General features: G+C 50.3%; 1 protein-coding gene across 7 annotated transcripts in view; it reads right to left on the bottom strand.

Annotated features, from left to right (window-relative positions):
- The window catches only part of LOC119969678 (protein NDRG3-like), a 116,523-nt gene that overhangs the window by 64,672 nt on the left and 37,721 nt on the right, over window positions 1-14,130 (bottom strand). For 3 of the 7 annotated variants that reach the window (XM_038803631.1, XM_038803635.1, XM_038803632.1), the window contains exons 1-2: window positions 12,884-13,040; window positions 4,460-4,528 (exon numbers count right to left, since the gene is read on the bottom strand). In XM_038803631.1, coding sequence (XP_038659559.1) covers window positions 4,460-4,528; window positions 12,884-12,916 — 102 coding nt within the window. In that variant the 5' untranslated portion in view covers window positions 12,917-13,040. Of the gene's footprint in view, window positions 1-4,459; window positions 4,529-10,399; window positions 10,433-11,188; window positions 11,479-12,883; window positions 13,041-14,130 lie in introns of those variants that run through there. The other 4 variants (XM_038803638.1, XM_038803634.1, XM_038803633.1 and 1 more) reach the window with 4 other exon arrangements.

Genomic DNA, 14,130 nt, shown 5'->3' with positions numbered 1-14,130 from the left:
CCTGATACAATTGAGTTTGATCCTGTGTGTGTGGTAATTTTAACAAACAGGTTTAAAACTAGAGCAGAAACAGGAATTAAATTTAAATACACAAACCAACACCAAAAGGTCACGTCGGAGGGGCTGGTTTAGCACACTGGGCTAAATCGCTGGCTTTGAAAACAGACCAAGGCAGGCCAGCAGCACGGTTCAATTCCCGTACCAGCCTCCCCGAACAGGCGCCGGAATGTGGCGACTAGGGGCTTTTCACAGTAACTTCATTGAAGCCTACTTGTGACAATAAGCGATTTTCATTTTCATTTCATAAAGGCCATTTGTTTACCATTGTTTTTTTTTCCCCCCAGAAAGTCTTTTTATTTATTTTCATAATTGCCACAATGAATTTTTAGGTTATTTTACTTCATCTTTGGGAGAAGTGGTGTTAACGACAACGGATATTTATTTCACCCCTTTCACATAATAAAATGCCCCAAGGAACTTCAGTGGAGTGTTAAAATTGCCACATAAGGTGATCTGAGGGTAGATGGCCAAAAGATTTGGAGCGATTGAAATTGGGACTACTAAAGTGGACAGAATTAGAGGAGCTCAGATATCCTGGAGGGCTGTGGGGCTGGAGGAGATTACAGAGACAGGGAGGGGGGAGGCCATGGTGTCAAGTATTTTATTCCCAATTATTATTCACATTTTGGAGGGAAGAAAAGTCAAGGATCTAATTTCATTCTGGCATTTTCAAGACATTTAACAGGTTTTTAAAAATAAAGTTATCAATTGTACATTCCCTCCTCACACAGGTCATAAGAAGGGTGCAGAGATAATAAACTGAGGGTTCAAGGATCAATTCCGCACTTGCGTTTTCAACTTTTGTTCCAAATGTTCTTTACTTTTGTCACAAGAAATAATTTTAATCTTCTTTTCGATGTTCATTGAAAAATAACTTCTATTTAGTTGATGGAAACACAATAACTACAATCAATGACCATTCTATTCCATGGCGAGGTAGAGAGAGAATGACAAAAGCGGTCAGACATAATGTTAGTCACTGACCCATGATGGTGGGCACTGGATTTTACACCGAGGACAGGTTCTCTACACTCCAGCGCAACGTCGGGGGTGAGCCTGTCTTCGTTCAGCCAGTTCACCCCCACCCGCCGCCCCTCCGCTTTAACCTTTTGGGGCAAGGCCCCTTTAATTAGCACGAGGTGGGACTTCACACCAGCTCCAGGAACAATCGGAACCTGCAGCTCTGCACAGCGACAATGCCACCAAGAGAGAGAATGGTACATTTCAGAACTCACGAGAGGGTAGCTCTGCTGTCAGTGATACCTCCTCTTGAAAAGAGAAAGCCGGATAATGACCTGGAAGGGGCATTTCAAGGTTGTGAGGATTTTGGGGGTGGTGCATTGTTTTTCCTGTGGGTGGAGCGTCTCAGGATAAGAGGTCACTCATCCGGGACTGAAGACAAAGTTCTTCGCTCTAGAGGGTTGTGAATCTTTGGAATTCTCCATCCCGGAGGGTTGTGAATGTTCAGTCTTTGAGTACATTCAGGGCCGAGGCTGATTTTTCTGGCGGTAGCAGAATAATGGGGCATGGGTATCAGGCGGGAAAATAGAATGGAGGTCAAAGATCAGAAAAGCACAGGAGGATCAAGGGGCCTTGCAGCTGAACCTTGTAGAGCGGCACAGTGGCTAGCACTGTTGCTTCACAGTGCCAGGGTCCCAGGTTCGATTCCCAGCTTGGGTCACTGTCTGTGCGGAGTCTGCACATTCTCCCACAGTCTGCGTGGCTTTCCTCCGGGTGCTCCGGTTTCCTCCCACAAGTCCCGAAAGACGTGCTTGTTAGGTAATTTGGACATTCTGAATTCTCCCTCTGTGTACCCGAACAGGCGCCGGAATGTGGCGACTAGGGGCTTTTCACAGTAACTTCATTGCGATGTTAATGTAAGCCTGCTTGTGACCCTAACAAAGATTATTATTATTCCTATTTATGTTCTTGTATTTCCCTTGCAAAAATGAAAGCTCAATGTCAGTTCCAAACCTGGGGCGAAAATAGGAGGAAAAACAAATTGTGGAAATTTTTACGGACTGGTTTTCACTGGACAAAACGATGTTAAGTCTCTCCTGGGGGATTTACGGATAGATGTATCAACGGACCTATAACGAAATGCATTGGAAATTGGATTGCTGGAGTATTGGGCCAGGTGCCTGGCCAAATGGGACACAATCAAGAGAACCTCCTCTAGACTGACCTGCCAGGTGAGATAAATATGTGCAGAGTGGGCCTCCCTGTTGCTATTCCAGCACTCTGCCTTTGTTGCTCCAGGAATCTTCCCTTTTGCACTCCCCGATCGCAGAATGCTGCTCATTTATCACTACACTCAAGTTTTATGAAATTGAAGTTCTCAACAATACTCCAGAAACAAGGATATGTCACGAAACCATTCCACAGCTCTCCAACACAGCAGAGTGAAAGCAGAAGCAGGGAGAACAATTTGCTGCACTTTCCAGAAAATGCCAGAAACTTGACCCCGAGTAACCCCATCCTCGTGAGCTCAGTATCTGCAGCAGAAAACCCATTATTCATCACGAAGGAAGCAATTCAAAATTACTTAATGAAAGGAAGGCAGTAATTCGAAGCCTGATGTGCTACACAAGAAGCCTAACATGTTTAGAATCATTCGGCGCAGAAAGAGGGCCCATCACGTCGATGCTCGCTCTCCCAATTTAGTCCCAAAGCCTAAATTTTTCTCCACACTCTGCAAATTAGTCCACTTCAAGGATGTGCCTGTGCCCAATTGCCTTTGGGAAATATCTTATGGAATTTTCTTTCGCCACCTATCCTAGTAGCGGATTCATATGAAAGGCACATCCCTACCCATTCTCACGCATGTATTTATCAGTCCAGGAGAATAGATCTTGGACCATAGAATCTACAGTGCAGGAGATCATTCGGCCCATCGAGTCTGCACCAGCCCTTGGAAAGAGCACCCTACTTAAACTCACACCTCCACTCTGTCCCCGTATCCCCGTAATCCCACCGAACTTTTTGGATACTAAGGGGCAATTTAGCATGGCCAATCCACCTAACCTGCACATCTTTGGGCTGTGGGAGGAAACCGGAGCACCCGGAGGAATCTGGTGGGAGGGTGGCAGGTGGGGACTCTGCCATCTTCACATCTTCCGATGAAGTCTGTGGTGGGAAGGCCCATGGTTAGCCTTCCTGCCGTGTAGCCAATTGAGGCCCTTAAGTGAACAATTAATACCTACTTAAAGCCTCACCTTGCCACCCCGGTATGAACCCAGCTGTGGGTAGATGGCTTGCCACACAGGGCGCACAGCAAGCAAAACCCCCCCCCCAACCACTGTGACTCTCTCCAGGCTCCCTGCCATCACTCACCTGTGACCTAGGGCCCAATGAAATGAAATGAAATGAAAAATGAAAATCGCTTATTGTCACGAGTAGGCTTCAATGAAGTTACTGTGAAAAGCCCCTAGTCGCCACATTCCGGCGCCTGTCCGGGGAGGCTGGTACGGCAATCGAACCGTGCTGTTGGCTTGCTTTAAAAGCCAGCGATTTAGCTGAGTGAGCTAAACCAGCCCTTTGATGATACTAGGCCTCGCATGGGTGTTGAACAGGCAGCAGCCACTGCCTCCCCAGTGGTGCTATCGTTCAACAGACCTGCCAGCCTCCAAATGTCTGCATCTCTCAGCGGATGATGGGACTTTCACTCCTGGTGTCCTTGATCCCAGTGGAAGGCCTACCTCTGGCCTGTCAAGTACCCAACTGAAACAAGTGGCAGTGGACCTTCTCTAAAAGAGGATACATGATTCTCTGGCTGGCTTGCCGGGGGGGGGGGGGGGGGGGGGGCACCCGAACCGCATGGACTGTAGCAGCTCAAGCTGGCAGCTTACCTACCACCTTCTCAAGGGCAGTAGAAACGCTCCGTGAAGGAAGAAAAGACAATGTTGCTGTGGCGTTCCTCATTGCCCGGGGTTGCAACAACCGAGTGGCACGCTGCCTTACAGGGAGGTTACAAGTCCACCACGGTAAGTGCGAGACTGAATTCGCATATAGGCCAGGCTCGTTAGGGGCAAATGGGTTTCTTTCCGTGAAGAATATTAACGAAGCAGCCAAGCTTTTACATCAATCCAACAGCTTCACAGTCACATTTACTAATTTCTGGAACAAGCCTTTCCATTCACCTGAAGAAGGAGCCGTGCTCCGAAAGCTCGTGTTTGAAACAAACCTGTTGGACTTTAACCTGGTGTTGTAAGACTTCTTACTGTGCTCACCCCAGTCCAACGCCGGCATCTCCACATCACATTTACTAATACCAGCTTTTTATTTTATGATTTTTGAAGTTCATTTTTGGAGCCAAAGTTAAATGTCCAAACTGTCACAATGGGATTCGAACACATTCTCCGGATTGTTAGCCTGGTGATATAAAATGCAAGTTCCTTACCCCCTCTGTTAGGAGTGGCTTAATCTCAGTCAGTTGTACATCCTGGAGTTCCTCCATCGCTTCAGAAATCTACACAATGAGAAGAGGGAATGCAAATTAAGCAAATTGTGTAGCCAACTGGAATCACACAGCAACCCAAAGAACGTTACAAGGTAATCTATTCTACTCTGGGCAATTGGAATGTCTTAAAGCGCCCCCTGTGCCATTTTGTTTAAATGGCTAAATTTGAAATATTTGAAAGGGGAACTTGAACCTTCTGACTCATGTGGTGTACGTGCGACCAGGTGAGCTGTGGCAGAGAGCAGGGTCAAATCCATTCAAGACGGTCAAGCCAGCATTAGTGTCAAATTAACAGAAATCAACTCGTGGAGTAATTTTGAATCAACATTTGCACCAACCCCAAGCTGCAGTATTGGAATTTAACTAATTCTCTTACTTTTAAAAAAAATTTAGAGTACCCAATTCATGTTTTCCAATGAAGGGGCAATTTAGTGTGTTCAATCCACCTACCCTGCACATCTTTGGGTTGTGGGGGAGAAACCCACGCAAACACGGGGAGAATGTGCAAACTCCACACGGACAGTGACCCAGAGCCGGGATCGAACCTGGGACCTCAGCGCCGTGAGACTGCGGTGCTACCACTGCGCCGCCGTGCTGCCCCACTAATTCTCTTACTTGACTAATTGCACGTGATTTACCGTAAAACTGATCATCCGGCAGACACGTCATTGCTGCCTCGATGTGTCTTTCAAAAATGGCAACAACAACTTGTGATCACATAGCACCGTAAACTGTCAAACATCCCAAAGCGCTCAGCAAGAAGGTTACCAAACAAAATTTGCCATCGAGCCACATGAGATATTAGGACAAGGGACCAAATGGTTTCACCAAAGGGGTAGGTTTTAAGCACTGAGTGACAGGAGGAGGAGGAGGAGGGATGTAGACTGACTGATGAAGGAAGCAAACAGAACTCTGCGTTCAACAGCAGCACCAGTCGACTCAACATTGAGAGGTTTGCAGCACTCTCATGGCGACAAGACATCTCCCAAAGCTCACCACAGCCAACATGACTTTGGAATGCAGCCACCTTTGTACTGTAGGAAATAATGTATTTGTGCACAGCAAGATCCCGCAGACTGCAATGTCACGGTGACCAGATATTAAGTTTTTGTGATGTTGATTAAAGGATAAATATGTCAGCCGGGACACCGGGGAGAACTCTCCTGTCCTTTTACGAGCTGGTGTCATGGGATCATTTACGACCCCACTGGATGAGGCCTCATTTCAAGGTCTCATCTGAAGTACGGCACCTTCTTCAACACAGTGCTCCTTGGGACTTCCGGTGACGGCGGGCGGGAGGCAGCCGCACAATGGAGGGCTCCCGTTCGGGAACGGCATTTTCGGGGCTTTAAGCCCGGTCCCAGGGTCCACGGAGGCGGCAAAAGCAGGGAGAAGGCACAGAGGAGGCACAGTGAAGGAAAATGTCGAGGGTGAGCAAAAAAACGGCCGTAAAAAAAAACAGCTGAAGGTCCGTCGGGGAGTGGAAAGGTCACCGCGGGGTCAACAAGGAAAAAGGAGGCTGGAGCACCAGGGGAGGCCGCATTGCTTACGGCTGAAGAAATGACTAAGGTGATGGCTGCGGAATTCGAAAGGCAGTTTACAAAACACATGGAGACAATGAGGAAGGAGATGAGGGAGGTTTTGAGTGTGCTGGTGGAGCAGGCGATTTCCCCGGTAAGGACGGCGGTGGCGAGCGCAGTGGCGGAGGTGCGGGTGCAAGGGGAGGCGCTGAAGGAAGTGGAGGAGACATTATTGCAGCACGGTGATCAACTTACCTCGATGGGGAAGGGGATGCGGAAGGTGATGGAGATTAACAAGGATCTGCGAGGACAAATAGAAGACCTGGAAAACAGATCCAGGCGACAGAAGTTGAGGATTGTGGGGCTGCCCGAAGGAGTTAAAGGGCCGAGGCCGACTGAGTATTTTGCCGCTATGTTGACGAAACTATTGGGGGAGGGGAAGGATCCCTCCTGATATGAACTGTATCTGGCTCATCAGTCGTGGAGGCCTGTACCAAAGGCGAGTGAGCCGCCAAGTAGTGACCCTGTGCTTCCGTAGGTACAGTGTGAAGGAGAAGGTCCTGTGCTGGGCCAAGCAGAAGCGGGTGGTGCAGTGGGCTGGAGCTGGTATACGTGTATACCAGAACTTTACGGTGGAGCTGGCGAGGAGGCGGGCTGCTTTCAACCGGGCACTGTACATCAGCAAGGTGCAGTGCGGCATTGTATATCCAGCGAAGCTGAGGGTGACTTACAAGCTCAAGGACTTTTATTTTGGAACGGCGAAGGCAGCGGAGGAGTTTGCGAAGGCAGAAGGACTGTGGCAGAACTGAGAAATTGAGAAATGGCCATGTGCCGATGTAACCTCATGACTGTATTTTCTTCTTTTTTGTTTCACTCCGGGCGGGTGTATGGGCTAAAGGAGCCGGTGTTGTATATATTTGGACGAGGCAAGTGATGGGACTTTCACTCGATGTGAGGGCTCTTTGGGGTGTAGGTGGATATGTGGGGTTTGTGTGCTAAAAGGGGATTTCTAGGCTTTCTTAGGGCCGGGCAAGGGGGAAAGGGACCTGGGTGGGGGCCTCCACGCTGGCCGGTTTAAGCCGCATTTTCCGAATGCTCCCCCCCTCAAAAACGGCGCACTCAAGGAGCACGTCGCACAACGTTGGGACTTCCTCAGGACGTCACCCGAGGCCCTCCCCGGATGCTCCACTCCCAATGGCCGGGTCCCCGACGGCGTGGGGCACGTATCCTCTCAACGCTCATGAATCAGGCATGGCGACTGCGGAGCGTGTCCAGCGCCGCCAGTCAGCGGGGTGGGGGGGGGGGCCGTTCCACTGACAGGATTTCCACGGCAGGGTCTGAGGGGACTGATGAGGCGTTGTCCGGGGATGGCGAGGGGGGTTACGGGGTGGGGGGGCGCACTATCTGGCAGGCCGGGTCCACGCACGGCCGTCGCAAGCCTCTGGTGGGCGCATGCACGGCCACGGATCCGGCCATTCTGCGTCCGTATTTGCAGGTAAAGCCGGGGGCTATCCGTGGTACAGGGGCTGGGGGGCTGGCGGGGAGGTGATCCGGGGGTGGCGAGGGGGGTTACAGGGGCCACTATCTGGCAGGCCGGGTCCGTGCACAGCCGGCGCCATATTGTACTGCGCTGCCGCCATAGGCTGTCGCCACGCGCATGCCCGGCCACAGACCCGGCCATTCTGCCTCCGTATCTGCAGGTTAAGCCGGGGGCGTTACGTGGTGCGACTGCTAGCCCCACCGGACGGAGCATCGGTGCGGGGGAGACGGTGACTTTTTGGTCTGAAGACCTGACGCTTCCTCCGAACATAGCCTCATAATCGGTGAATCAAGCCCAAAATCAGTTCATCCGGTTGCATGCCAGTTTCTGGGATCTTGCTGTGTGAAAATTGACTGCTGTGCTCCTCCACAACACGCAACACTCAAAAGTGCTGAATTGGTTACGAGGCACTTTTGGAGATCCCCAAGGTCGTGAAGGGCGTGAAATAAATGCCACTTATTTTTCACCCGCTTCCTCCTCTCGGTTCTTTGAATCTAGGACTACATGGAATTACATAGGAAAATAGGCGCAGAAGTAGGCCATTCTGCCCAACCATTCCATGCTAGTGTTTATACTCCTCTCCGGCCTCCTTTCATCTTTACTCATTCAAATCCACCATTGCATTGGTCGCTTGATGCGAGCGCGGGTGAGGCTACATTTTCATGAGCTCTGGCTCATCTCGTTACAACCCTTTGTTTTATCCATTTGCACATTTTTTTGACTTTTCTTGACATACATGTCCCGAGGTTTGTTGTTCAGTATTTCAGTGCTGTAGAGTTGAGACAAAATGCTTCAATCCTCATTGATGCGTGGCAGCTGGAAGTCGGTTTTATGGAGACGCACAAAGAGGTCCCTTGTGGCCGAGGGAGCACTTTCCTCGGTGGAATGAGGGAGCACATTTAATCCTCGAGGCCTGGGGTTGGGATGGCCTTCCTGTCCCTGGCACTATGTTGTCCTGCTCCCAGGTTGTTGGCCGCCCGGGTTCGGGTGAGATGGCATGTTGGAAGCAATGAGGTTTTGTGCCTTCGATCGTTGGAATCCTTGGAAGATCCTGAAGAGTGCTCTCCGTCTTTGATCCTGCTTTATGTGCCGGTGGGGAAATCTTTATCCTGGACGTTGCTCCCTGATAATGATGTCTGTTGACGTTGTCAATGTATTTGTTTGGAGGGAAGTGAATAATTTGGGTGTGATGTCCTGCACCTCTGGTTATCCTGATTTAATAACTTTATCCCACGTTAGGCTGAAAGTATCTTTATCTGAATGCATCCTTGGGGAAGCTAAGCAGAGCCGGAGCGGGATGGGGTAGGATTAGTTCTGCCCTCGCTTTGTTCGAGCAAGGTTCCCCCAATGGGAGCTAATCATTTTTGGTAGCGCCTTTTCCTTCTTCAGGCCCAGCACAGTAGCACAGTTGCTTCACAGCTCCAGGGTCCCAGGTTCGATTCCCGGCTTGGGTCACTGTCTGTGTGGAGTCTGCACATTTTCCCCGTATCTGCGTGGGTTTCCTCCGGGTGCTCCGGTTTCCTCCCACGGTCCAAAAATGTGGAGGTTAGGTGGATTGGCCGTGCTAAATTGCCCTTAAAGTGTCCAAAAAGGTTGGGTGGGGTTATTGGGTTATGGGGCTGCAGGGATACTGTGGAGGTGTGGGCTTAAATGGGGCGCTCTTTCCAAGGGCCAGTGCAGACTCGATGGGCCGAATGGCCTCCTTCTGCACTGTAAATTCTTTTAAAAAGGCAGTATTATCCTGTTGGTGACTGGAGTCTGTTGGACTCCCCTTTAGGGTGGAGCCGTGGTCATTTCTGATATGGGTCTCTTTGATTGTTCTAACTGCTGTGAGTGAGGCCGGTGTGAGACGGACACTCCTGACAGTTCCCGTTCTTCTTCACTCTTTTCCGACTTTGAGGTTTTGGGGGAGTTGCATCTACTTCTCTCTTAGTATTGCTGTCCCGGAGGGCTGCTGTGGTAGTGCTGGACAGTGAGCTTTGATATCAGGGTCACTCGGATACGGGCCCATGTTGGCCTGGGGGTGGCTTAATCCATTCTTCTTTAGAGGGGTCCTGGTTGTGGAGGGGGGGGGGGTCCCGCGGTTCAAGAGGTTGGTCGGCCTTCTCCAGACTGGGGGTCACTCTGAAGCCCCTCCCACCCTGGAATGGGCTTTCCCCCTGTTTTACGATTGGGACCAGTTTATATTCATTTTTGGTTCTTGGCCACCTGATATTCTGTTGTCCTCCTGACAGCGGTACTGGTGGTTCGATGACCTGTTTTGTCCTTTGACCTGGGGCTGGGAGATGGGATTATGGATGGTCGGATTCTGGCTCTTGCTCTCTTTTGACTTCTTCCATGAGAGAGACCAGGCCGAGTATGAAGATTTGGTTGTGCCCGGTCCTGTCCCTGTCTTTGCCATTTAACCATCTCGAAGGTAGAAGGTGGCTGCCTGTTACGGTCTGGATCTGGAGAAGCAGGGCGGCACGGTGGCACAGTGGTTAGCACTGATGCCTCACGGCACCGAGGACCTGGGTCACTGTCCATGTGGATTTGCACATTCTTCCCGTGTCTGCGCGGGTTTCACCTCCCTCCAACCCAAAAGGATGTGAGGGTAGGTGGATTAGCCACGCAAAATGGCCCTTAATTGGAAAAAGAAATTGGGTACTTCAAAATTAATAAAAGTAAAAATGAATTGTGCTGCAAGAGTTAGTCGATTCCCCTTGGTGCTAGGGTTCAGGGTACTGTTTTCTTCTTCTGTCATTTTGTTTTGTAGCTGTGGGTGAGGTGTACGTCTAGAACATTGCCTGTCCCCTGTTTGGATGCAGACAGGTCATTTACCCGTGGGATTTTGTCCATGATTTATCCGGTCTTGTTTGTTCCCAATTATGTGATGACTATTGATTTGTGCTGGGCCTGTTGCACAGTGATACCTCGAGCAATCTTTCTGCATTTATCTGTCTGGAAACCTTTTGTAAAAAAATTGAAAATCCCAATAAATTGACACTTTAAAGAAAATCTACCATTGCAGCTATCTATTCCCTTTTCCCTCATATGCTTAAATACGTCTTTACTATTCACTCCAACCACTCCCTGTGGTAGCGAGTTCCACATTCTCAACACTCTGGGAAACAAAGGGGCAGCAGGGTAGAATTGTGGGTAGCACAATCGCTTCACAGCTCCAGGGTCCCAGGTTCGATTCCCGGCTGGGTCACTGTCTGTGTGGAGTCTGTACGTCCTCCCCCTGTGTGCGTGGGTTTCCTCCGGGTGCTCCGGTTTCCTCCCACAGTCCAAAGATGTGCGGGTTAGGTGGATTGGCCATGCTAAATTGCCCGTAGTGTCCTAATAAATGTAAGGTTAAGGGGGGGTTGTTGGGTTACGGGTATAGGGTGGATACGTAGGGTGATCATGGCTCGGCACAACATTGAGGGCCGAAGGGCCTGTTCTGTGCTGTACTGTTCTATGTTCTAAAGTTTATTCTGAACTTCCGACTGGAATTTTCTGCCGACTGCCGTATATTGATCGTCTCCAGTTCCGCTTTTTCCTCCACAAGAGGACCCACTCTGTCAAAAACATTCATCATTTTAAATGCCTCTCTTTGGTCATGCCTTTCCCAATATGTATACTCACACATTTCTGACATCATCCTTGCAAATCTTCCCTGTGCCCTCGACATCACCTCTGTAGATTGATCTACTTGTATTCCTTTTGTTCCTCTACCTGAGCTAGACTTTCACCTTCCAGGTCCGAAGCAGCCTCTCTCCTGCCAAAATATACTCCCAGAGCGGAATTATGCGTTACCCGACGCCGAAATCGGGAACAGCGACCGGGCGGAGAATAGCTCCCGACGCCAAAATCGCGGCAGGCGCCGGATTGACACGGGGCTGCGATGCTCCGCCCCCTCCAAATCCGCACTTGCAACCGCGTTTACATATCATTATCGGGCCCGCTTGCGATGCTCCGCCTCCGATGTGCTAAATGATTTGTTTGAGCTGCTCGCAGAAAAATACTTTTCATTGTACCTCGGTACGCGTGACCATAAACAAATCCAATCCAATGGGCCGAGTTCCCAACAGCACAGTTCACGTGTGGTCTCGACAATCGTGAGCTTGAAGTCCGGCGAATCATGTTCCTATGTTTTGGGCGTGTCCGAAGCTGAGGGAATTCTGGCAGGGATTCTCAGAAGTCATGTCAGAGGTCCTGGAAGGGAGGGTGACTCCGAGTCCAGAGGTGGCAACATTTGGAATGCAGGAAGATCCGGGAGCCCAGAGGGGGAGAAAGGCCGACGTTTTGGCCTTTGCCTCCCTGGCGGCCCGGTGACGGATTTTTCTGGGATGGAGGGGCTCGGAGCCTCCAAAGTCGGGGGTGTGGGTCAGTGACATGGCTGGGTTTCTCAGGCTAGCGAAGATTACGTTCGCCTTCAGGGGTTCAATACAGGGGTTCGCTCGGAGGTGGCAGCCGTTCATCGACTTCTTTAAGGAAAACTGACTGTCAGCAGAAGGGGGGGGGGGGGAGGCATGGAAGTGGGAATCTAATAGATGGGTAGCTAGGAGTTAGGGCGGTGGGGGGGTGGGGGGGGGGAGAGTTGGGCATGTTACTGTGGGGTTTATGTGTGTGTCGGACCTCTCTGTTATTTAGAATGTTAATATGTTAAAATGATAAATGTCTCAATAAAATGTTTTCCAAAACAAAAGCAATCGTGAGCCTGGAGTGGGGGCTGCGGAGAAAGAGAGGGCAGACAGAGTGTCCAGCACCGCCATACTTCGCCTACTGCCAGGGGGGCGGGGGGGGGGGGGGGGGGGGGGGGGGGGGGGGGGGGCGATTCCATCGTGAAACTCCGTTGCCGTCAGCACTGAGACGCAGGGACGGTGAAACCAGCCTCCTGTCTTTCATCTGCCTTGATAAGTCATTCAAAAGCTGGAAAGGTTCGGGTGCCCAACCCCAATAGCCAGTCGTGACCTCAGCAACAAATTCTTGAGCTTCCAATTGGCATCATTAAAAGATTGGTGCCGACCCATTTATTTATTTTTTAAATAAAAGGGTCATTGCAGCCATGAGCATAATGTCAATGAGAAAATCTGAGCTGAGTGCCAGACTCCAGTCAGTTCCTGTGTAAAAACCAAAGCATGCACACGGACACGCACACAAATAATATCATTATGTAAGACAAATACGTCAAGAAATAGGAAGGGGACAAAAACACATATTTAGACAGACCACAGTAACAGACTCTATATACAGCAGGAAAATTAATGTCAAGGAGGCAAAAATAAATGTTTTAAACAATAATTTGAAAACCGAGAATCGCGATTACAGAAGTCTCACCTTCCTAAAAGCAATTTCTATTCCAGATGACATCCCTCGACAAAAATTATTTCAATCCATTTGCGAACGCATCCTTCGTCTAAACCAAATTATGTGCAGAATATGATCTAATCCATTTGGGTGATACGGTATTTATAATGTAATTACGGAGCAAAGACAAGATAAACGGCTTAGGAGATTTCCAGGAATGAGTCAGAACAGGCCTTTTGTTTTCCTTTGTTAACCAACTCCACACTTCAGCCATCGCTTATTACTGTTGCTTCACAGTGCCAGGGATCCGGGTTCAATTCCCGGCTTGGGTCACTGTCTTTGTGGAGTCTGCACGTTCTCCCCGTGTCTGCGCGGGTTTCCTCCGGATGCTCCGGTTTCCTCCCACAAGTCCCGAAAGACATGCTTGTTAGGTGAATTGGACATTCTGAGTTCTCCCTCAGTGTACCCGAACAGGCGCCGGAATGTGGCGACTAGGGGCTTTAACAGTAGTTCATTGCAGTGTTAATGTAAACCTACTTGTGACGCTATTAATCTCAACGTGCAAGGCTGGCTAGTGAATGATGCGACAGCTACTCAAACAGAGTAGATATCAGAATCCAGTCCAATCCTGGCCTCATTTGATGCTCACCCTCCAGCAGGGTTCAAAGGATCGAGATGCTTTTTTAAAATAGGGGTGAAGCTATTTCTTTATTTTGTGCTGTCCTCTTGATGGAGATGCAGTGTCGCATCTCCGGAAGAGTTTTCCAAAAGACAACTTGCTCCAAGGCCCAATGGATAACTAAAGCACCATGAGTAACCGAATCAAAGGACCAATTTAAATCAATTTCCCCTGCAAAGGAACTGTCGGCGGTATTCTCCGCTGCCGGGACTAAGTGCCCCCGCCATCGTGAACGCCATCGCGTTTCTGGACGACGGCGCGAACAGGTCGCGGGCACGACCTATCCTGGCCCCCACAGTGGGCCAGCACGGCACTGGAATGGTTCACGCCACTCCAGCATCCCTACCGCCGCGCCAACCCACGCATGCGCGGGGAACTTCTTACACGCGCCGGGGGGGGGGGGGGGGGGGGGGATAGGCCCGCCTGCTGATCGGTGGGCCCCGACCGCGGGCCAGACCCCATCGGAGGCCCCACCTCCGGTGAAGGAGCCCCCCCTCCCCCCATCCCCCACAGGCCGCTCCCCCAGCGTTCCTGCACAGTTCCTGCCGGCAGCGACCAGGGATGGGCGGCACCAGTGGGAACCTGTCGTGTTGGAGCA

This window comes from Scyliorhinus canicula, chromosome 7 (genome assembly GCF_902713615.1).
Source record: "Scyliorhinus canicula chromosome 7, sScyCan1.1, whole genome shotgun sequence".
Lineage (NCBI taxonomy): Eukaryota > Metazoa > Chordata > Chondrichthyes > Carcharhiniformes > Scyliorhinidae > Scyliorhinus > Scyliorhinus canicula.
Note: the sequence above shows the minus strand (reverse complement) of the source record. Positions and strands in the feature narration are given on the sequence as shown.